The sequence below is a fragment of the Aquarana catesbeiana genome, linkage group LG02, assembly GCF_042186555.1.
Source record: "Aquarana catesbeiana isolate 2022-GZ linkage group LG02, ASM4218655v1, whole genome shotgun sequence".
NCBI classification, from domain to species: domain Eukaryota; kingdom Metazoa; phylum Chordata; class Amphibia; order Anura; family Ranidae; genus Aquarana; species Aquarana catesbeiana.
In genome coordinates this window covers 177,474,604-177,499,433 of record NC_133325.1, presented here as the reverse complement: position 1 = coordinate 177,499,433, position 24,830 = coordinate 177,474,604, and the positions used below count along the sequence as shown (strand labels likewise).

General features: G+C 42.7%; 1 protein-coding gene across 1 annotated transcript in view; it reads right to left on the bottom strand.

Annotated features, from left to right (window-relative positions):
- Positions 1-11,758: 11,758 nt before the first annotated feature.
- Positions 11,759-24,830, bottom strand: part of PRIM1 (DNA primase subunit 1) — a 54,976-nt gene continuing 41,904 nt past the window's right edge. The window contains exons 8-13 of the mRNA XM_073613875.1: positions 21,499-21,587; positions 20,252-20,381; positions 17,204-17,273; positions 16,162-16,253; positions 15,359-15,457; positions 11,759-12,394 (exon numbers count right to left, since the gene is read on the bottom strand). Of these exons, the coding sequence (XP_073469976.1) occupies positions 12,375-12,394; positions 15,359-15,457; positions 16,162-16,253; positions 17,204-17,273; positions 20,252-20,381; positions 21,499-21,587 (500 nt within the window). The 3' untranslated portion in view covers positions 11,759-12,374. The remainder of the gene's footprint in view (positions 12,395-15,358; positions 15,458-16,161; positions 16,254-17,203; positions 17,274-20,251; positions 20,382-21,498; positions 21,588-24,830) is intronic.

Below are 24,830 nucleotides of genomic sequence, written 5' to 3'. Positions count from 1 at the left end.
TTTTTTTTTTTGGTAGCGTTTGATACAGATGCTGACAGCCTAGGAGCTTTTTTTACCTGTGAGTCTCACTACTGTACCAGTAAATTTAGAGCCCAAAATGGCAAATCAAAGGTACAGTAGTGAAGAGGCCTACACATTTCTGAGCATGACAGATAGTGAAAAGGAAGTCACTCATCTCTCAGATTCGGGCTCAGAATACGATTCTGTAGACCACAGCGGCTCCAGATAGCTCTGACAATGGAGTTGTGGTCCCTGCCAAGGTCAGGCGTACCAGACCCCGATCTTCTGCTGTTGTTGAGGTGCATGAACTGCATGGCTCTCGTACGGAGCAGAGAAGTACTAGTGCCACTCATCCTTCTGGTGAACTGGCAAACACCAGCGGCCTAGTACACCCTGGTCGTACATCCAGCACTGCATTATCACGTGGTGACGTGGCGAGCCCCATAAGTGCAGTTCAGGCTGGCGAGGTGGCAAGCATAAGTAGTGTCCCGCTGCCACCAAGAAGACAAAGACAGGCCCGTCGTGCCCATAGTGTCCTTCCTGCAGAATTTGCCAATCCTAATTGGGAGCCCACCACTTCTGCAGTACCCGTACTCCTCCTATTCACTGGCCAACCCAGAAATCAGGTGGAAACAGTTGATTTTACGTCACTTGATTTTTATTCACTGTTTTTCACGGAAGATCTCTATAGATCTATTGTGGACCAAAGTAATTTGTATGCTGGTCAATTCATCGCCGCTAATCCCCAGTCCTTCCTTGCCAGAGATTGGAAACCAATTACGGTTTCCGAATTTAAGACCTTTCTGGGCCTATCCCTTGACATGGGCATAACTAAAAAGAGTGAGTTGCGGTCATATTGGTCCACTGACCCAATTTACCATATGCTCGTGTTCTCTGCCTCCATGGCCAGGGCACGATACGAGCAGATCTTGCGGTTCATGCATTTCAACAACAATGAACTTTGTTGTCCTCGTGGAGACCCTGGATACGATCGGCTCTACAAAATTCAGCCCCTCGTAAACCACTTCAACCAACGTATTGCAGCCTTGTTTACTCCCCATTAAGTTGTCTGCGTTGATGAGTCCCTGATTAAGTTTTCTGGCCGCTTGTCTTTCAAACAGTATCTTCCCAGAAAGCATGCCAGATACGGGGTCAAGATGTATAAGCTCTGTGACAGAGCCACAGGCTATACATATAGTTTTATGGTTTACGAGGGAAGAGATAGTAACGTAGAGCCACCAAACTGCCCACATTACATAGGGAGCGCTGGCAAGATTGTGTGGGACTTGGTGTCACCCTTATTCGGAAAGGGGTACCATTTGTATGTGGACAATTATTACAGGAGCGTGCCACTTTTTAGTCACTTGTTTGATCATCAGATTGGCGCATGTGGCACCGTGCGATCTAATCGCCAGGGCTTTTCCCAGAGGCTTGTAGATTTCTGTCTTGTGCTGGGGGAGATAGCCTGCTTGAAGTGTAATAACTTGCTCGCTGTGAAGTGGAGGGATAATAAGAATGTTTTCGTTCTGTCCTCCCATCATGCAGACATGACGGTCCAAATTCCTACAGCGACTGGTGTTGTGGAGAAATCCCTCTGTGTCCACAAATATACCCAAAATATGGGAGGGGTGGACCTCAACGACCAGTTGTTGGCGCCGTACCTAGTTGCCCGTAAGGCCAGACGCTGGTATAAAAAAGTGTCTGTGTATTTATTTCAGTTGGCTTTGCTGAACGTTCATGTGCTATACAGAGCTTCGGGACAGACTGGATCCTTCCTTAAATTCCAGGAAGAGATCGTCAGAGCCCTTCTGTTTCCCAATCCAAATGCAGTAAGCCGGCTGCATAAGAGGCAACATCTGTATGTCCTCCCAAGTACCCCTACCCAACGAGCCCCCCAAAGATGTCTTGTCTGTAGCAAGCGCGGATATAGGCATGACACGCGCTATTATTGTCCCTCCTGTCCTGACAATCCTGGTCTTTGCATTGGTGAATGTTTTGAACGCTACCATACACTAGTGGAGTTTTAGCGTAGGGTAAAAATAAAAAATTTACGCCCTTAGAAAGCCTGAAGGCGGTGCTTGGTTTTCGGGGTCCCGTACGCGGCTAGGCTCCCAAAAAGTCTCACACATGTGGTATCCCCATACTCAGGAGAAGCAACAGAATGTATTTTGGGGTGTAATTTCACATATTCCCATGGCATATTTGAGCAATATATCATTTAGTACTACTTTGGGCAAAAAAAAAAAAAATTGTCTTTTTTCCCGCAACTTGTGTCACAATATAAAATATTCCATGGACTCGACATGCCTCTCAGCAAATATCTTGGGGTGTCTACTTTCCAAAATGGGGTCATTTTGGGGGGGGGTTGAACTGTCCTGGCATTTTATGCACAACATTTAGAAGCTTATGTCATACATCACCCACTCTTCTAAACACTTGAAGACAAAGCCCTTTCTGACACTTTTTGTTTACATGAAAAAATAATTTTTTTTTTTTTTTTGCAAGAAAATTACTTTGAACCCCCAAACATTATATATTTTTTTTAAAGCAAATGCCCTACAGATTAAAATGGTGGGTGTTTCATTTTTTTTCACACAGTATTTGAGCAGCGATTTTTCAAACGCATTTTTTCGGGGAAAAAAAAACACTTTTATTTTTTTTTTTTTAAATTTTAATGCACTAAAACACACTATATTGCCCAAATGTTTGATGAAATAAAAAAGATGATCTTAGGCCGAGTACATGGATACCAAACATGACATGCTTTAAAATTGCGCACAAACGTGCAGTGGCGACAAACTAGATACATTTTTAAAAGCCTTTACAGGTTACCACTTTAGATTTACAGAGGAGGTCTACTGCTAAAATTACTGCCCTCGGTCTGACCTTCGCGGTGATACCTCACGTGCATGGTGCAATTGCTTTTTACATTTGACGCCAGACCGACGCTTGCGTTCGCCTTTGCGCAAGAGCAGGGGGGGGGGCCAGGGGTGCTTTTTTTTTTTTATTTTTGCTTTTTTATCTTATTTTTAAACTGTTCATTTCATTATTTTTTTTTTTCTCGTTTTTATTGTTATCTCAGGGAATGTAAATATCCCCTATGATAGCAATAGGTAGTGACAGGTACCCAGGACCCAGTTTCCCAATGGCGCTGTTTACATCCGGCGAAATCTAAGTCATGAAATGCTCGTAGCTTCCGGTTTCTTAGGCCATAGAGATGTTTGGAGCCACTCTAGTCTCTGATCAGCTCTATGGTCAGCTGGCTGAATCACCGGCTGCATGCTCAGGTTCCCTGTTGGGACAGGAGAGCCAGAGAAAAACAAGGAAGACGGTGGGGGGGGGGGGATTCCCTCCCACTGCTTGTAAAAGCAGTCCAGAGGCTAATTAGCCGCTAGGATTGCTTTTACATGAAAGCTGACCGCTGGCTGAAAAGAATGATACCAAGATGATATGGGCATATATTGTAATTTTTTTTTTTCATGCAGCCTGTGGGTTGAACGAAAAAGAGATTGATCGGTGGGTATGCCCACCATTAGAATACCTCCCTTCATCCACCCACTTCTAATGATGGGCATACATGCACCATTTATATATGCAGGGGGGCATCCTCCCGCAAAAGGTAGGAGCAAATCGCTCCTCCGCCCCTGCTGCCCCCATGCTTCGGCATATATCACTTGTAACTTTTGTAACTGTAACCGGTTCCAGGTTCGGGTCTCTCAAAATGCGATGGCATCTTGGGAGACCCTGTGAAAGTGTGCCTAGTCTGTGCAATGCTTTACCTTACACTAATATTTAACTAGTGTATGGTAGCGTTCAAAACATTCACCAATGCAAAGACCAGGATTTTCAGGACAGGAGGGACAATAATAGCGGGTGTCACGCCTATATCCGTGCTTGCTGCAGACACGACATCTTTTTTTGTGGAGGTTCGTTGGGTAGGGGTACTCGGGAGGACATAAAGAAAATGCCTCTCATGCAGCCGACTGCATTTGGTTGGGGATGTGAATGGGGGAAGTACGGGTGCTGCAGAAGTGGTGGGTTCCCAATTAGGATTGGCGAATGCAGCAGGCAGGGCACTATTGGCACGAGGGGCCTGTGTTTGTCTTCTTGGTGGCAGCGGGACACTACTTGTGATTGCCACCTCACCAGCTGGAACTGCACTTATGGGACTTGCCACGTCACCAAGTGTTACTGCAGTTCTGGTTTGACTATGATCGGGGTGTACTAGGCCGCTGGTGCTTGCCAGTTCACCAAAACGCTACCAAAAAAACTGTTAGCGATCGCAGGGATCAGGCCTGACTCTGCGAACGCTGCAGTTATGCGTTTAGTGTTTTGTAAGTTACAGTGATCGATCGATACTGCACTTGGCTGGGCTGGGCTGGGCTGGGCCGGGCCGGGCGGAGGGGCAAAACGCAGGTGCTAGCAGGTATCTGGGCTGATCCCGCAAACACTGCGTTTTTGGGAACCCTAAACTGCTGGGGACGCTAGTATAGATCTGATCGGATCAGATATTGATCCGTTCAGATACTATATCACTAAGGGAGGTGTATGCTGCGTGCGTGGGTGTTAGCGGTACTGGCGCTAACCTGACGCTGCCTGGGGCGACGCAGACCCTATCTGACCCTAAAACCTAAGTTATATCACTGCCGGGCGATCAGGGGGCTAAACCTTTATTTGGTAATAAACGGCAGGTGCCCTGACACTATAAAAAATAAACAAACTAAGCAGTGTCACCCGTAACAGTTATACGGTGATCACTGGTGAAAGGGTTAACTAGGGGGCAATCAAGGGGTTAAAACATTTCCTAGGTAGTATATGGGGGTCCCCGACGCTATAAAACGCTGACGGTGAACCTATATATTTACCTCCCTAACTAGCGTCACCAGTGACACTAATACAGCGATCAGAAAAATGATCGCTTAGTGACACTGGCGACGGGGGGTGATCAAGGGGTTAAAACTTTATTAGGGGGGTACCCTAGACCTAAAGGGGGCTAATACTAACTGCCCTACCACTTCTAACAGTCACAAACTGATACCAATGCAGTAATCGGAAGAAAAAAAAAAAACTGCTTGGTGTCAGTGTGATTGGGGGGTGATGGGGGGGGGGGGGTGTGTAATGTATGCCTGGCGTGTTCTACTGTGTATGTGTGTTGTGCACTCACATCGATGTCTTCTCTCCTCGGCGCTGGAACGGAAAATACCGAGCTGAGGAGAGATGACATCACTTCCTCTGCCTCTGTTTACTATACACCACGAATGGATGGCCTCCCCCTCATGTCTGATCGCTCGACAGAAGCCGACCTCCTCTGGCATCGGGGGGGGGGGGTCAGATTGGACCCCCCGCCCGCGGGAGGCAGATCACGTACAGGTCATGTGACGCCCTGGGCTGCCCGGCCGTCTAGGGGGCGCGCGCGCCTTCCGCGTTACTCGGGACCCGGTGCGTGTGCCCGGCGGCCGCGATTGCCCGTTAACTGGGCCAGACCATGGCTGTGTGTGTGTGTAAACACACAGATCCACGTCCTGTCAGTTGAGAGGAGACTGATCTGTGTTCCCAGCACAGAGGAACACCGATCGGTCTCCTCCCCTTGTGCGTCCCCTGCCCCTACAGTTAGAATCACTCCCCTAGGAAACATTTAACCCCTCGTCTCACTCTAGTGGTTAACCCCTTCCCTGCCTGTCACATTTATACAGTAATCAAAGCAATTTTATAGCATTGATCGCTGTATAAATGTGAATGGTCCCAAAAACTGTCAAAAGTGTCCGATGTGTCCGCCATAATGTTGCAGTCACGAAAAAAAAATCGCGATCGCCGCTATTACTAGTAAAAAAAAATTTTTTTTTAAAAAATGCCATAAATCTATCCCATATTTTGTAGACGCTATAACTTTTGCTTAAACCAATCAATATACGCTTATTGCGATTTTTTTTTTTTTTTTTTTAACCAAAAATATGTAGAATACGTTTTGGCCGACACTGAGGAAAAAAATTTTTTTTTTTAAAAAAATTGGATATTTATTATAGCAAAAAGTAAAAAATACTGTGTTTTTCAAAATTGTCGCTCTTCTTTTGTTTATAGCGCAAAAAATAAAAACCACCGAGAATATCAAATACCACCAAAAGAAAGCTCTATTTGTGGGGAAAAAAGGACGTCAATTTTGTTTGGGTACAACGTCGCACGACCGCGCAATTGTCGTTTAAAGTGCGACAGCGCTGAAAACTAAAAATTGGTCTGGGAAGGAAGGGGGTGAAAATGCCCTGTATTGAACCGGTTAAAGGAGAATTAACCAAAAAAAAGGTTAATTAAATCCACAAGGGCTTTTTTTACCACTACTGATCCTTTATACTGGCTTTTAACATTTACAAATGCAGCAATTTAGAATTTGAATAAAAGGTTTCGCACTGGGAAACACTTTTTGAAAGACAAAAAGTGCATCTTATATACAACTATATGGATCAGACCAAAATGAGGGACAAATGAGGGGGAAAGAGGGACAGGGGGACATTGCTCCAAATCATGGACAGTCGGGAGCTATGTACATGGGGTATAATTTTTGAAGCAAAGGCAAGGTGTAAACAGGACTGTAAGCTAACCATTCTATTTAGTGACAGGGGCTTTGACTGGCATTCAGAGAGTGTGTCAGAAGCCATGTTTTGAAGCAAGTGTAAACTAGTCCTTAGAAATTATTTATTACAGGGCCATTAAAGTGAAACTAAAGCTAACATTTAAAAAACTGCAAGCAAGCTACAATATGACGCACATACCTGCCTGTTGGGAGTCTGTCAGCATGCGCACAGACTAGTGTGCATATGCAGGATGACAACTTCTCCAGTGGGCTGATCAAAAGGCCAAAAACTCAGCTCCCAGAAGTAGCTCAGGGAGATGACTGTGGCCAGCTAGTGATGTAACTGCTACATTGCTGGAAGTTGGAGGTATTTTGTGGATACAGTACAAGAAAAATTACAGGTATGGATATTTTTACGGTTACATTGGTCCAGATTGAGATCACCTCCTCCAATCATAGAACGCTTTGCATCAATTCCGTGATTGCAAAATGACCTCCTGTAGTGATGTCTACTACAGTGATTTCTAGCTACTAGAGGGACCCCTTATACATAGTAACATTTGTACAAGATGGACCAATGTAACTAAGTAAAAATATCCATACCTGGAATCCTTGTTTAACCACTTCAGCTCCAGAAGATTTTACCCCCTTCATTACCAGGCCATTTTTTGCTATTTAGCACTGGTAATGGTCCGGTCATGCAATGCTGTATCCAAATAAAATGTATATAATTTTTTTACACACAAATAGAGTTTTCTTTTGGTGGTATTTGATCACCTCTGGGTTTGTTATTTTTTGTGATATAAATGAAAAACCAAAAAAAAAAAAATCCCCAATATTTTTTACTTACTCTGCTAAAAAACAAAAAAAAAAATTAGGAATTTCTTCATAAATTTTAGCCCAAATGTATTCTGCTACGTCTTTGATGTAGGAGAAAAAAAAATAAAAATCCCAATTAGTGTATATTAATTGGTTTGCATGATAGTTATAACGTCTACGAACTATGGTATATATACCGGAATTTTTTTAATACTAATGGCGTGATCAGCAACTTATAATGGGACTGGGAAAGTGCAGAGGGCAACGACACCAGGGGGGAATTGACCAACTGCCACTAATATAGTGATCAGTGATATTATAAACGGTCACTGTACTAAGGACACTGGCTGGGAAGGGGTTTAAATCTAGAGGTTAAGTATGTGCCTAACTATGTGGATTATGTGTAAAGTGCAGCTTTTACTTATAGATCTCCAAGTGTCTCATCCCCGAAGAAGCAGAGAGATCGTTCTCTGTACAGAGCTCTGGGCTGTGATTGTACACAGCCGATCAGCAAGTCCCGGCAGTGAATCATTGGCTGGGACATGCTGAGAGGCTCCGGCTGTGTACAAGCACAGCGGTTGTTACGCATGCATGCTCCCTAAACCCATAAGCAGGCAGCCACGTACAGGTACATTGTGGGTGGGTGGTCAGGAAGTGGTTAAGTATTAGATCCATATGGATTATTTTCTGAGGAAAAGATCTTTAAGGCTGCATTCACACCTGAGCTTTTTTTCAGCTCATAAAACGCTTGTAAAACACCTAAAAAACACCCAACAAGCAAAATCCCTTTAATTTCAATGGCACCTGTTCACATCTGAGTGTTTTGTCACCTGAAGCAAAACAACTGAAAAACGCCTTAAGCCAAAAAAAAAAAAAAAAAGAACACGAACTTCTTTTATAGGTGTTTTTCCTGCTTTTTACATTGGTGATCTGTACAAAAGTTCAGCTAGCTTCCAATGAGAACCCGTGACCAAGAGTTGTTGGTGACAGCTCAGTCTGTGTGCCGGGAGTGGGCTCTCAGTATACAACCTCAAACCACCTTGGACATATGTGAGGCGAATAGGCATTAGGCTGGGTTCACACTAGTGCAAATTAGATGCGGGTTTCACTGAATCCAATTTGCATGACAGGAGATTGTGACTGGCTCTCTATGGAGCCGGTTCACATATCTCTGTGTTGACTGCAGAGCGGATTACACAGGAGTCCTATGTGTCTTTGGCTGTTTCAGGGCCAAATTTAGGCCAGATTTGTCCCTAAAATGGAGAACAGGGACACACTGGACCCCTGCTGTGAGTCGCATGCATCTTAGATGTGAACCCAGCCTTAAATGAAAAACACAAAGGTATGCGGTGCAATCACAGATGTAAACAAAGTCAGCACACCTATACAGTCCTATAGTAAGGTGCTATACAAGTCCATGATAATACATAAAGTCCATAATAAAAGTTTATGGCACAAAAGGCTGGGGTCTACAGCTGGGGGCATAGACCATTCCATAACAAGATTCACCAAAAGTAATGAAATGACTGACAGAGGAAATAGGCAGTCAGGGTGTTCCAGTCCTCATACAAACATATTTTAGGATCCTGTAAGGTCAAAGCCTGGGATAGTACCAGCAACAAAGTTTCAGCACAGTATGCACCACATCAGAGGACACAAACTCCTTCGCTGGAGCAATAGATGCAGCCTGTGGGTCTTCTGTGGAAACTGTGCTTGATAGCTGCACGGACGAGACCTGGTCTAAATGAAATGGCAGATTTAACAATTACACTAAAATAATTGTCTTGGAAGCCAGCAGAGTTTAGAAAATACATCCATCCTCCTAAGGACACTAGTAAAAACTGAGCATGATAGATGTGAGAGTGATTAGAAGCATTAGTGTGTGCACCTTTATTACACCCCTTGGCTGCCATCTTGTGGACATACAGGCTCCCTGCATGCTTTTCAATGCAGATTTAAGAAGTGAGTGCTCATTACTGATTAATTTGACAAACATAGAATCTTAAAGCGAACTTGAGTAATTTTTTCATCTTTCAAATCTTCTGCCCTTGTTGTTTTAACTTTGCATAGTAAATACCTTATGCAGTCCACTTCCTGTTTAGTGTCTGGTAAAAAGCCTAGGCTTATGACATCATGCACAGCTCTCTCTGTGAGTTTGCTGTAAAGAGAGGGGGGATGAGTCATAATAGGCCCAATGGGAGCTGCAGAGCTGGAGGTGTGCCTCTGTGTAAAAACATTAAGTGAACCAGCAGCAGCAGCTTCAGCTACCCACAGTTAAAATGGATGCAGCCAGACTTAGTGAAGGGAGATTTCTGCAGCATATTTGTCAAGTACAAAATCACAGTATATATAAAATAATATGCAAAATAGTTGGAGGGAAGCTTCAGAATGGCAAAGATGTTTTTATTACAAATTATGTGAGCAGATTGCAGTCCCTCTTTAAGCTTGTATCATACAATAGGGAAAATACTAGCACTCTTCTGGGAAATTTATTATGAGCTGTTTATTTTTGAATCTAGATCCATATTAAAATCATTGCGGTTCTATACTCTTCTCCGCAGGAGGACTGGCTGTCGGGCTTTTGGCTCCACCTGATGGATACATGTTGGCACTCATGGACAGAAACATCTCATATTTACATTCGTTACAATAACTCCTTGCCTCGTCATCATTTTGGAGGTAGGGATCCTCTTTTGGGAGACTATTTTTCAATTGGTGTCACATGTATAGTAAACAAATTATGTGAATATAACAATATTTGTGTGATATTGCTTTGATTTATTTATTTTGCCAGCAATATCACCACACATTTTCCTGAAGAAGCCTGAACAGGCAAAACATGTTGAATCACATTATGACTGTACAATATGCTTTTAATCCAATTTTTTTGTAATTAAATAAAATTTTGTAACAATTTTTATACAAAATTTGTGTATTTATGTCTCCATGCACCTGAAAAGCTGCATATTTCCCCCATTTTCCTCTAGTTCTTTATTAAGGGATGTTGGTGCCTCTGTTTCTGTGTAAACTGGTCTTGTACATGCAATTTTCATAGTGAAGTTATAAACTGTAAAGACCAGATAGTGATCCAGGAGGTGGCATACACCTCCTGAGATTTAGCCATTTGTAACCCAGCACATTTCTTTGATATTGCACTGACTGGTCATTTCATAAGATACTTTCACACAGTAAAAGGAAGGAAAAAAAAAAATGGGGGGGGTTGGAGGCACCAACTCTAATAGTTCTGTCATATAATTACGTTAGTGTGACACTTACTGGTTCACAAGGTGGCAGTGCCCATCAGGGGTTGAGATGTGCTGGGGTGCAGGCTCCGCTGGCAGTCCTTTAGCTGTGGAGAGGTTTGAATCCTAGTTAAGCGGCTATTCCGCGTTGTCCATGGTAGAGTGACAACTGTGTGAAGGTATTCAAAAAAGGAAGGGATTCCGGCGGTCCAAATATTGTAATGTCTTGGTAAAATGGTGCAATATTAGCTTAAATAGCACATTTAAATCAATCAGTATTTATTTATTTAAAAAAAAAAAAAAAAAAAATAATATGAGGCAGCCATCCTCAGAGGCTAACCACCCTGGAACGCGGAAGCGACGTCAGCAGTGCTTGGACATCCAGACACTAAGTGAAGAACGTACAGACTACAGGCTCAGGGCTCACAGCTCCTTCTACTGGCCTCTCCACTGTGTCTGGATGTCCGCCGAGCACTGCTGACTTCACTTCTGCGTTCCAGGGTGGTTAGCATGGAGCTTCCCACACCATGGACAACGCGGAATAGCCACTTAACCAGGATTAAAACATCTCCACAGCCAAAAGGACTGCCAGCGGAGCCTGCACCCCAGCAGCAGCACACCCTAGGACATCTCAACCCCTGATGAGCACCGCCACCTTGTGAACCTGTAAGTGTCACACTAACATGTAATTATATGACAGAAATATTAGAGTTGGTGACTCCAACCGCCGCCCCCCCCCCCCCCTTTTTTTTTTTTTCCTTTTGCTTGCCAACAGAGGTTATGGACACCCTCTGAGGATGGCTGCCTCATTTTTAAATAAATACTGAGTGATTTAAATGTGCTATTTAAGCTAATATTGCAACATTTTACTAAGACATTAAAATATTTGGAGCGCCAGAATTCCTTCCTTTTTTGAATACTTTCACACAGTTGTCACTCTACCTTGCCTTGAATGACTATTTTAGGCTGGTTTCTGTGACCACTGTTTGCTACATCGCCCCACTTTTACAGAATATTCCATATGTATTGCAGTTAAAACTAATGCAACAGCTGTGAATTTTCTATTAGTATGAAATTCATTCCATGAATGTGTTTATACATGTAATTAGCACACCAAATACCAAACTATATGACAATTTGTAAAACATACAGAATTTTTATTTTACAGGGTACAAAAGTAAATTCAAAGTATATTGTGTTCCTCCTTTAGTAACACCTGACAGTTCTTCAGCAGCTTCTTCATATCTTAGCGATGAATCAGATATAAAACAATTTTTATATTTCAATTTCAGACAGAAAACTCCAATGCTTGGCTGTTGACACTAAAGATGTTCCGGCACAATCCAGTCATGTGACGATATTTTTCAGGTGCTTACACCTACAACATTGAATTGCCTAGGCATACATGCTTTTAGAATGGGAAGTGCATCTGGGCAGCACTGGCAGTCATACCTCAGGGGCAAAAAAAGCATCAGAAAAGCATCATCTCCTGCATGTGGCTATGCCAACATGAGTCAGTGTACTTACAAATGTACAGATGTAGCTTTGCAAAGATCCTTGGAGAAGAGAGTCAAGTAAACTTCTAAAATTCAGTAACCCGTAGCAATGAGTTTTCACCATTAACTAATCTAATTGATACGGGTTATTGAACTCTGCACTCTATTAAATAAGTCCAAAACGCATAAAGATTAATATGTTGCTGTAAATCAGACACATAAAGTGCAAGCCGATGATCATGCCAGAAAACTTTAAAACTCCCGCTTCAGATCTAAAAAAAGGAAAAGCTACATTTTAGTATGGTATATTCCTAGACAATTTCCATATACAAAATTTTTCCCAAGTATGACTTGAGAAGTCACATACTGTACAAACAGAACAGGAAATTATAAATAAGTACACTGTGTGAAAGTTGAGGGTCTAAGCCACAATAGGGTTGATTAAATCTGAAGTAGGAAATCTGGTGCAGCTGTGCAGAGAAACCAATCAGCTTCCATTTATTTTTTTGTCAGAGCTTAATTGAACAAGCTAAAAGTTAGAACCTGATTTGCTACCATGCACAGCTGCACCAGATTTGCGCTCTGCAGTTTTAGTAATCAACCCCACTATATTCCGTGCCATATGTGGAATGTTTATCGTCAAACATTTTTTTTGTGCCTTAACAAAAAGGAACCACAGAAAACAAGAAATGCAACTCATAAATTGATGATGTGCTGACCACAAACTGGTATCATTTCTGTTGTGGAAATTTTTATTAACGTATGTTGTCAGATGTCCCCCAGTGTCTGTTTTGCTGTAATACGCTCATGTAAGGGTATTCACACATACAGACATTGGTGGAAGACCATTGACTGTGGAAACCTTCCCGTCGACACGGCAGATCTGTTTGCTCTTTTAAGGATGTTTGTTTATGCCTCACCAAGGGACTTGGCCACTCCATGGCAACCACATTTAAACTCCTAAGTAAGCAGATCTGCATACATGGTAACCACAGCATAACCATACAAAAATATGGCCCACTGAACCATGATAGAGTATGACTCGCGTCATTGGAGGCGGTGGGAGTGTGCACACAATTGTGTTCAGAACCATGTGCTTGCCGCATGGTTTTGCACACTTCACTACTGCACTTCTTTTTGAATATATACATGTGTGTGATTTTTTTCCTTTTGAATGAATACAAGTGTCTGATTGGCTGATTCTGAAGCCACCACCTTCTTTTGTTATCCATGTTTTTAGTATAAATAAAAGGAGCCTGGCTATTTCTCTTCGGGATTCTGCTGAGCTCAACGTGATACCAGCATCTGTGTTACTGAGAGAGAGAGAGAGAGAGAGAGACACATACAAAGCACGCTTTCCCGGCATTATATGAGAGAGCTGTATTTGTGCTTTTAAGCGCAAAGAAATTATATGCTTATAGGGAGAAGCTTAGAATTTCCCTGACATTTCAGATATGAATGATCAACAAAAAGTGCCTGCAAGTACTTTTTCCTAGTGTCCATCATAGTCACTTATTATCCCATGATCAAAGCCCTGCAAAGACCCAAACTTCTACACATCAATTTATTGCACTGTCTCTCTCCATGGATATGAAATGGTAAAGGATCATTATGCTTGGGTGTGTGTACTTCTTACTCAGTTCCTACAGCTTATTTATACCGAACACAATAGCGGTGCTATCCTGGGCACAGAAAATCCTATATTTCAAGCAGTACAAAATCTGATAGCAATGATTAGCAATCTGCCTAGCAGGGCATTCAAATACAAAAAAAAGGCAGACAGCGAAGGAAGCAGTGATTTTATTTCTTACTACTCATCTACCAAGGCAATTTGGTATCTTTTTACACGAGACAAAAACAAAAAAAGTAATATCTTAAAAAATTGTACAAGCCCGTGGAATCGCAAAAACTATGGTAACCAAAGTTCTCCATAGGCAACGCTTTAAATGCCTTTACAGGTCATCTATTTAGAGCACTAAAATTATTGCTCTCATTCCAATGTTCGCAACAATACCTCACCTGTGGTGTGATTGGAGGTTATATACATGTGCTTGCACTACGCTGCATTTTTGTTATAGGGTGTGTGTAGGGAGGAAGAGGGTCCTTTAACCACTTGCTGACCACCCGCCATCATTATACGGCAGCTATTTGAAGAGGAATACCGGGGTTATGGCAGCAGATAGCTGCCATAACCCCGTTATCCTCTTTTTCAGCGTGCAGTCGGCTTTCAGATAACAGTGGTCTCAGCGGCGGATTCTCCACAAGATCACTTTTATCGGGGGCGGGAGATAAATTTTTAGATGTGGTGGCTGCTTTAGTTTTTATTTTGCCTTTTCCCTTGATGATCTGGCCAAGTAAATCTGGCTCCATGCACACTGGACATTTTGCCAACTCTCCTAAACTCCTTTCCCCCTAGCAGCAGAGTTTTGGCAAAAAGACTCCTTTCATTAATTGCACTCCAGGTGCGCAAACTACTGACTCCAATGAGCTTTTGTTGAAGTAATTAGACTATGGGCTCACTTGCTTTTCCCCCCAGGGCTGTGACTGTTTAATGGATGTGTTCAATAAAAAAAAAAAAAAAAAAAAGACAGGAGAAATTGGGTGATGCACCTGGACAATGACCTTAAGCATTGAAGTAAATCCACCAGAGACTGGCTTCAGAAAGAGAGAATGCACCTTTTGGAGTGGTTCAGTCAGAGCACAGACCTTAAACTCATAGCGATGCTCTGAAATGACCTCAAGAGCCATTCAAACTAGACGTTCTACGAATGTGTCTGAGCTGAAGCAGTTTTGTAAATGGTCAAAATTCCTCCTGAACATTGTGCAGGTCTGATACAGAGCTACCGAAATCGTTTGCTTGAAGTAATTGCTGCCAAATGAGGTTCAACTAGCTATTAACCATTTACTTTTTCCTCCAGCACAGTGAATGCTTAAGGGGTGTGCAATAAAACCTCCAAAAACTAGAATGGTTTTATGTTTTATCAGCTTAAGCGCATTGTGTTTGTCCATTGTTGTGACTTAGATGATGATCAGATCACATTTTATGGCAAAAATTACTGCAGAAGTCCAGTTAATTCCAAGGGGTTCACATACTTTTTCTTGCCACTGTATATTTGGATGTTAAATACAAGAGACAAATATAGAACAACATTATGAATCTAGTTTTAGACTCCATAAACCTGAAAATGTATATTTTCCCTGATTTGGCAAGTCCTTTATGAGACATTTTTACTTACCGCTTTTCAGCAGTAGTTCACCTTTTCGTGACTGATCGAGTTTATCAAGAAACTGTTCAAACACCTTCACATATGGAGCAAGGCTTGTTCTTTTATAATCTAATGAAAACAAAACAGAACTTTTTACATTGAAACCTGAAGTCAAGACAAAAAAAAATAAATAAAAAACTAACCAAAAGTGCAAGTCCCATCTAAATGATGAAAAATATGGGTCACATGAGAAGCTAATGTAATTTTCCTTTAAAGCCCAGGTCCAGCCAAAACGTATTTATTTTTCTGAATTTTAAACAGACTTGGGAACTGCAAACACTTTGGTCAAGTGTTTATTGCAGTCACCAATGCCTATTGAGCTTTCGCCCCACTTTTTGTCCCTGTAACAGCTTGAACAGGGTAAGACATGAATGAGCAGTTGGCATCAGGACAAAAAAGTAAACAATCTTACAGAGGTTCTAAACAGTTTCCCATTTTATTGAAGTAAAACCAACTGGAGACATTTCTTTTAATTTCCTGCCCCAACAGGAAGTGGAGGGTAGATCTCTCCAATAGGAATACCAAAGTTTATCTGAATTAAAAATTCAGGACAGCAAGTTAAATATATTACTTTCTAGACAATTTCCACGGATTGCCAGATGCTTGCATATTTTTGTATAATGCAACTGAATTTGGGAGAATGACTTACACATGCTTAGGAAGTATTCAAACAATGGTTCAAGGAGGAGGGAATTTTCAAATTAATGGACGTTCAATTCCTTGTAATGCTTCTGTTTTTTTTTTTTTTTTACATGATAATTTCTTAAGGTTACCTCTTGTTTTGCGTTTAACTTCTGGGTCTTCATCACCATGTTTTTCATGATCCTCTTTTACATTCACATTGTCCAACTCACTGCATATGAAGCTAAAATTAAGAGGAAGTAAAAAAAAAAAAAAAAAAAAAAAGTTGTTTTACAGGATCTTTGTTAACAAAAAAACCCCCAAAAACGTATCATACTTACCTCCACTGTGCAGCTCGTTTTGCACAGAGTGGGCCTGAACATCCTCTTCTGGGGTCCTCCGGCGGCTCCTCCCTGCATCAGATAACCCCCTAGGTGAAGGGCTCTCCTAAGGGAGTTACCTTGTGCGCGCGCTCCCAAGTCCAGCATTTGTGCCCACAGACACGAATGCTGGACTCGGCCCCACCCTCCCATCATTGGATTTGATTGACAGAAGCGGGAGCCAATGGCTGCGCTGCTATCAATCTATCCAATCAAGAGCCGGGACCCCGTGGAGAGAGGGACAGTGCGTCTAAGAGATGAAGGGGCTCAGGTAAGTAAAATGGGGGGGGGGGGGGGGGGGGGGGGGGGGGCGGTGACTGCCAGGTGTGTTTTCACCTTAATGCATAGGATGCATTAAGGTGAAAAAACACAAGGGTTTACAACCCCTTTAACTACTTGTACAGCAACTTTGTATACCAGAAGCTTGTTTTAATTAGCAATCAAAAAACAAGTTTAGTGTTTGGTTGTTCTCATACCCCAGCAACCAACTGCATCTAGTCATAAAGTGGCAATCATTTCATTTAGGCATATTTTTTGGTGCCAAAATTTTGCTGCATGGCATTTCTGGGTTTTATTGCCAATACTAATCCTAAGATAGAAATCCTTTGTAAAATGGTTTACAGTTTTAGTTAGATGGAGATAAAGGTTAAAGTAAATAAAGGTTTGCGTTAAGGGTCATTGAGACTCTTTTTGGTGAGGTGTATAGTTTGCTCACTCCACACAGCTTTACAGACCCTGAAGAGTTGGAGCCAAAATGAGTAGATCATGCAATAGAAGAGTTTAGGACGCCAATTTCAATGAAACTGTTGCCTACCTTATTGTTGGAACTGCAAATGGATCAAACTGATCCAGCTTCTTGAAATCTATTGGTACAGAAATTCTTCCTGAAAGACAAATACGATGCAAAATATAATAAAAAATGCTTAGCAGGAAAGAAAAATCAAATATTTCACATTGGTTTTACAGCAGCGCACCTAAAATGGATAAATAAGTGCTTGTAAGATTACTACATGACAGTTTCAGTATCTCTTGGGGACTCTGTTGGCAAGATCTTCTGAGCATGTGCCAATGTTATAAAATGAAGAAACCCTCACTGCTTGAGTAATTAAGACATATTTGAAGCCAGGGGGCTGGCTCAGGCCACCAAGCTATCTATATACACACATACACACTTTTCTGCTGACAGACCCTTTAACCACTTGGCTCTATTGCACAAAACGATGTACCTGCATGTCATTTTGTGCAATAGACACTGGGGGGCGTGCACCGGAGGCGCGGTTGCACGCTGAGTGGACACATGGGATGCCAATCAGCGGGTCTGGTGGACCCAATGTCGGCTGGCCTCTCTATGAAAGTTCCCGGGAGAGGTGGAATAGCGTTCTGCCTATGTAAACAAGGCAGATAGCTGCTCTGACAGGGGAAAAAGATAGAGATCTTGTGTTTCTGGCAAGCAGAAAAATTGATCTGTCTTCCCCCAGTCACAGCAACCCCCCACACAGTTAGAAAGAACCCCCTAGGAACACAGACTTAACCCTTTGATTGCCCCCCTGGTGTTAACCCCTTCTCTACCAGTGTCATTAGTACAGTTCAAGAAAAATGGGAAATACCGCGCTCTACACAAAAATTGAAAAAACAAAACAAAACTAAGCAGCAGAAAAAATGTGAGATACACACATAAAGACAAATAAAAAAAAAAAAAAAAACACAGAGATAGCTGCGCTGAAAGGTACTAATAGATATTAAGACAATATTTAAAAATGAATGAAAGTAATCAAACCTATGACTCTAATTACATAGCGAATGTGAAAAAAAAGGCAAATAAAAAAGTGAAAAAGTCCAAGGCTGAGAACAAATCAAATTGAATTGATCAAATAAATTTGAAAACAGTCCGTGATTCTTGAAATAGTGCTCAAATAGGTGAATAAATAAGACTTGATCTTCCACCACCAAAAAGTGCCAAACACCAAATGAAATACACGCTTACCAAAAGGCAAGCTAATTGAGCTTGCGGATATATACCCAGCCAGGGCCTTTATCCAGGGGATCAGGACAACATCTCCAATGGCGTCAGCACAGTAGAGGAGAGATGGGCAGCTCGATCGAGCAAAATACATGGATGGATACCCCTGTGCTGTGAAAACCCATACGATGACGCCATCCGATTCTCAGGATCCTCCAGATCAGCACACTCCCTCCCCAGCATGCAGGGCAGCCAAGGGCCCCTGGCCACCCTGCATGCTGGAAGGGAGAGTGCTGATCTGGAGGATCCTGAGAATCGGAGTCCTCTGGACGCGCGCGTGCTCGCCCACAGTATCGCACAGGTACATTATTTTGCCGCAGGATATGTACAGTGGGTGGTCCGGAAGTGGTTAAGGGGGTAAAACCCTCCAGGACTAAAGTGGCAATGATGAATATACTGTGCTCAGTATAAATTAGTACACCAACAGATTTGCCAGAAAACATTTCCTTTCAAAAACCAACATTTTCTATGGGACACTATATTACAAAATACAGCAGGCTATTAATTGCAACCAAGATTTGTTAATTTGCACATACAAAAAAGTATTTTTCCTAATAAATTAATGCAAGACCATGTTGCAAAAATGAACACACTCCAATGAAAGTCTTAGGAGCAAAGCTAAATTTCAGACAACAAAATCCTAATTAACAAGAATTCAACAACGGGTCTAATTATTCATTAAAACAGATGTCCAGTGTCCAGCAGACAGTTAATTATTAAAAAAAAAAAAAAAAAAAAAAAAAGGAAGAGAAATGTCGCAAGGTCTGAGAAAGAAAATTTACACAAGAAAGGTGAAGGCTACAAGAAGATAAGCAAAGCTTTACTTCACAGACATCCAGGCCGTCCAAGTTAACACCTCGACAGGAACATCTTCCGATGAGAAACATTGAAGAAAGTCGCCATGCAAGTTCACTGCAGTTAGCTAAAGAAGTAGAAAGCGAAACTGGGGCGATTGTTTCCCGTGACACAATACGACGTACGCTACAGAGGAATGGGATGCATGGGTTTCGTTCATGAAGGAAGCCTCTCCTAAAGCCCATGGACAAAAAAGCCCGCCTAGAATTTGCCAGGGTACATGCTGAAAAAGAGGACTGCTGGGACTCTGTACTCTGGAGTTATGAGACCAAGATAAATGTTTTTGGAATGGAAGGCTTCAAAACTGTATGGCGTTGCAAAGGTGAGTACAAAGAAAAATGCATGGTGTCAGCAACGTTCTTCTGTGGGGCTGCATGAGTGCTGCTGGTGTTGAGGAACTGCATTTCATTGATGATATCATGAATCACAGATGTACTGCTCTATATTGAAAGAGAATATGCTTCCATCACTCCGTGCCCTTGGTCGTCGTGCACTTTTTCAACATGACAATGATTCAAAACACACATCTAAAGCCACTGCTGCATTTCTGAAGAAGAACAGGGTGAAAGTGATTCAGTGGCCAAGATGGGGAATTCTAAAATTCTGAAAGCAGTTGAGCATCACCCTCCATCCAGCATCCAGGCTTTAAGAGGGGTCGTTCTTGAAGAATGGAAAAAGATAGATGTTGCAATATGTTGCCAAGTTGTTCATTCCATGCCTAGAAGACTTGTTGCTGTCCTTACAGTAAGTTTTTGCTGTGGGGGGTGTATTCATTTTTGCATCATCGAGTAAAACTAAAGATTTTGTAATCCAAGTTATATTATTAACCTTACTTTCATGTAATGAGCTAAACAAATGTTCTATACAACTCAGTTTTGTCAAAATTTTGGAAATCTTGTGTTAATTGAGATATTGCTTAAAATCTTACTTTTCAAAAGGGGTGTACTCATTTATGCTGAGCACATCATATGCACCATGTTTAATTACCTGTTTTAGGATGAACGCTGAAAGGGCTCTTTAATAAGTGATTAACACCTTTGCTGACATTCACATCCAATCGAGGATAGCAGTACTGTAACATAATTTCCTTAGAGGCATATATACCTTTTTTAAGATCCTGCAAGACGGAAGAGCAGACAAATGTTTCAGTATATGCAGTTACAATACATTGTCAACTTTGCAGCCTGAAAGCACCCACCATACCAACTTACTTTGCAAACATCCTATTCATTTCAGCATCTAAGCCTGAAAAAAAAATAACTAAACCTTTGTTTTTTTTTTTTTTTTAAAAACAAACATGTCATACTTGCCTCCTCTGTGCAGTTGGTTTTGCACAGAGTGGCCCCTACCCTCTTCTAGGGTTCCTCAGTGGCACTCCTGAATTCGATTGACAGCAGCAGGAGCCAATAGTTCCTGCTGCTATCAATCTATCCAATGAGGACCCAAGACACCAGGTGGAGTTGGTGTGCTCTTTCCCGTTGCGGGAAAGACCGGGCTTAAGTAAAACGGGGCCCTGGGGGGCTGCTGCACTAAAGGTTTTTCACCTTAATACATAGAATGCATTAGGGTGAAAAACATCAAGGGTTTACAACCCCTTTAACTACTGCCCTGCTTCCTGTAACTGTCCCTGGGGAAATGTAAACTTTTAAGATGTCATTGTTCAGGTGTCCCTCTTCTGTCAAAGCAGGATGTCCCCCACTTGGGAAGATTTTCAGTTTTCTTTGTCTAAAGCCCCGTACACACAGGTTGCATTGGCCAGTTCGATAGAAACCATGCGAACATTCGGCGCGTGTGTACTGTAGCTGGGCCGACTTCTGTCGAAGGGGCATGACCTAAAAAGGTCTGCCGTCCGGCTCCCGATCAGCACTCTCAGCCAATGGCTGAGAGAACTGACTAGAGTGTTCTGGCGGGGGGCTGTCCCTCTGTCAGAACACAACAGCAGGGGAGATTGCTGTACGAACAGATTGTTAGTACAGCATCTCCGACCTGAGCTGTCAGTTTTTTTTTTTAAGTTAAGCCTGCTGGGTTGAACGGAAAAAATAAACATAAAAATTGTAGTGTGTACTAGGCTTAAGACACCAAATTAATTGAAAAATCCCCAATAGGAATACAAGACACAGAATCTGCAAAGAATACACTTTACGTGCCTCATTGTTATAACAGGGACTGACAGCAGGACTGAATAAAAGGGTCAATTTGAAAAACAAGTGCATTTTCCTGTATTTGTTACATACCAGTGAGTTTAAACTTTTCTTTAGTTTCTCCCATCGCTCAACTGACGTACGTGCTTTCTGAAAATCTTTCTGCAAAGCCTCTCGGACTGGTGATCTCATTGGTTAAGAATTTAAACTGATTTTTTTTCACATCAACACACATTGTACAATAAAGGAATGGTCAAAAAACAAAAAAAACAAAACAAAAAAAAACAAAACAACAGAGTTAGGTACCTGGTAACTCTATTTCTAAGAAGTCTTCCAGGGCAGCATCCGAGAGATAGGCTCCTCCTCCCTAAAACAGGAAACACATTAGTCCACCATTATAAATTTCACAGTCTTACCTGCGTGTCTCAGTTGTGTTAAAGCACCGAAGGAATTCCCAGTAAGCTCAAAAGCTCCCTTGCTGTACCTGGTATTAGTCATTTCAAGGGTGGGAACTAGTGCTGCCCTGGAAGACTTCTTAGAAAGAGAGTAACCAGGTACCTAACTCTGTTTTCTCGAATCATCTTCCAGGGCAGCATCCGAGAGGATGTATCAAGCAATACTTACTAGGGTGGGGATAGAGACTGGAGCACCTTGCGACCAAATGCTTGGTCTTGGTCAGAGAGCTGGTCTATACGGTAGTGCTTTGCGAAGGTACTGAAGCTCGACCATGTCGCTGCCCTGCAGATCTGTTCCAGAGTTGCCCCTGCCTTCTCTGCGACCGAGGTTGCCCAGGCTCTAGTTGTGTGCGCTCCGATTCCACTTGGTGGAGTGAGATTCTGTGCCTCATAGGTTGTCTGTATGGCCATCCTTAGCCATCTGCTGATGGTACTCTTGGAAGCTTGTTTCCCTTTGTTGACTCCTGCATAGAGAATGAAAAGGGAGGTCGTTCTACGCCACTCCTTCGTTCTTTCGAGATACGTTATGAGCGTGTTTCTTACATCTAGTTTACTGTAAATGTCCCTTTTCCTACTATCCATGGTTGTTGGAAGTGAGGGTATGACGATGTTTTGGGTTCTATGGAACATTGAAGAAACCTTGGGTAGAAAGGCCGGATCTGGAGAGAGAATTATTTTGTCCAGATGTATCAGGCAATATGGTTCTATTGTAGACAGAGCTTGGATTTCGCTCACTCTTCTCGTGGATACTAGGGCCAGAAGGAGCGCAGTTAACGTGAGGTCTTTGTCTGAGCTTAATTCCATAGGTTCAAATGGAGGGGAAAGAAAGACCTTAAGTACCGTGCCCATGTGCCAGGTGGGAGTTCTGTACATTTTGGCTGGTCTAGCTCTTTTAAGTGCTATAAGGAATCGCCTTATCAGCGGATCCTCTGCTAGTCTGGTATCCATGACCGAGGAGAGTGCTGCAACTTGTACCTTCAAGGTGCCTGGAGATATGTTTTTGTCTGCACCATCTTGTCGGAAGTCCAAAATTGTTGGAATTATCCCTCCGTTGGAGACCGGTCTGTTTCTGTACCAAGAAACAAACTTTTTCCTTACTTTCTCATAGATAGCCCTCGTTACAGGCTTCCTGCTGTTTAAGATGGTGTTGATCACTCTGTCTGACAGCCCTTTGTTCTGGAGTTTCACCCTTACAGTAACCAAGCCGAAAGCTTCAGGATCTTGTGGTTCGGGTGGTTGACCGGGCCCTGTGACAGCAGATCCGGCCGGTCCGTCAGTGTCAGCTGAGGTTGTATGCTGAGGTTTTTCAAGTGACTGAACCATGCTCTCTGGGGCCAGTGCGGTGCTATTAGTATCACCGTTGTTTTCTCTGCCTTGATTTTTTGAATTACCTTTGGGATTATGGCAGTTGGAGGGAATGCATAACACAGTTGCCATTTCCAGCTTTGGTTGAAAGCATCTACCCCGCTGTTGCCATCTGTAGGGTCCAGGGAAAAATATATCAGTGATTTTGCATTTGCCTTGGAAGCGAATAGATCTACTTCGGTACTCCCCATTTTTGAGTGAAGGTTGTTTGGTTCAGTGACCATTCCGTTTGTCTTATCGTTTTCCGGCTCAGGAAATCTGCCAGTGTATTGTCTGTTCCTTTCAGATGGATACCGGATATTGATCTTGTGTTCGCTTCTGCCCATAGTAGGATTGACTGTCAGCCTCATCAAGTTTTGGGACTTTGTACCACCTTGTCTGTTTAAGTATGCGACGGTCGTGGAGTTGTCTGATTGCACTTTTACGTCTCTCCCCTGTAACGCTGGCTTGAAAGCTTTTAGTGCTTCCCCCACAGCTTTCAGCTCTCTCAAGTTTGAGGAGGCTTGGGACCATTTGGATGTCCATCTCCCTTGTGAGCACAGCCCTTCCATGTGGGCTCCCCATGCCAGGGCACTGGCATCGGTGGTGATCCTGATTGGATCGACTTGAGCCCATCTGCGCCCCTCGATGTACCGAAGTGGGTTGAGCCACCAATGGAGTGTTTGTTTGACTGTGGCTGGGACGGGAATGGACTTGTCTAGGGATGCTTGCCTACCATCCCACTGAGACAGAATGTAGTTCTGTAGAGGTCTCATGTGAATCTGTGCCCAGGTGATGGCTGGAATGGAAGACATCATCATTCCTAGTATGGACATTCCGTGCCTGATTGTTATGGAATGGGTCCCTAAAAGGGAGGTAATTACCTGTGTAATTTTTTCGTCCTTCTCCTTTGTTAGGAAAATTTTTGACAGTCCCATATATACCACTCTCTGGCTTGGGGTCATTTGAGATTTTTCTGCATTCACTATCCATCCCAGGTTTTGCAGATAGGCCATACTTGTGCGCAGGTTGTTTTCTAAGATTTCCGCCGAGTCCGCAAAGAACAGTAGGTCGTCTAAGTACGGTATTATTCCAATACCCTGCTGCCTTAAACCCTTTAATGCTTCCGCCATTATTTTTGAGAATATTCTTGGTGCCGAAGAGATTCCGAAGGGGAGAGCTGTGTACTGTAGGTGTAGAGTAGCTGCTGGCCCCTGAATTGCGAACCTCAGGAACTTTTGATGATCCTCCCTTATGGGGACATGTAGGTAGGCATCCTGTAGGTCTAGTGTCGCCATGAATGTCTCCCGCGGCAGGATGTTCCTGATCGAATAGATAGATTCCATTCTGAATCTCTTGTATTTTATCCCTCGGTTGAGTGGTTTGAGGTTTAGTATCAGTCTTAGCTTGCCTGATGCTTTCCTTTTTGCGAAGATATGGGAGTAGAAGCCCCTTTGTTCCTCCTCTTGAGGAACGTGGCGAATTACCTTCTGATCCAGCAGGCTCTGCAGGGATTCCAAAAAAGCCCTTGCTTGATCGTTGTCCCTTGGTAGCATGGTTGCTAGGTATTTGGTTGGGGGGCGGGTAGAGAATTCTATTGCGTAGCCGTCCACTATGGTGTGCAAT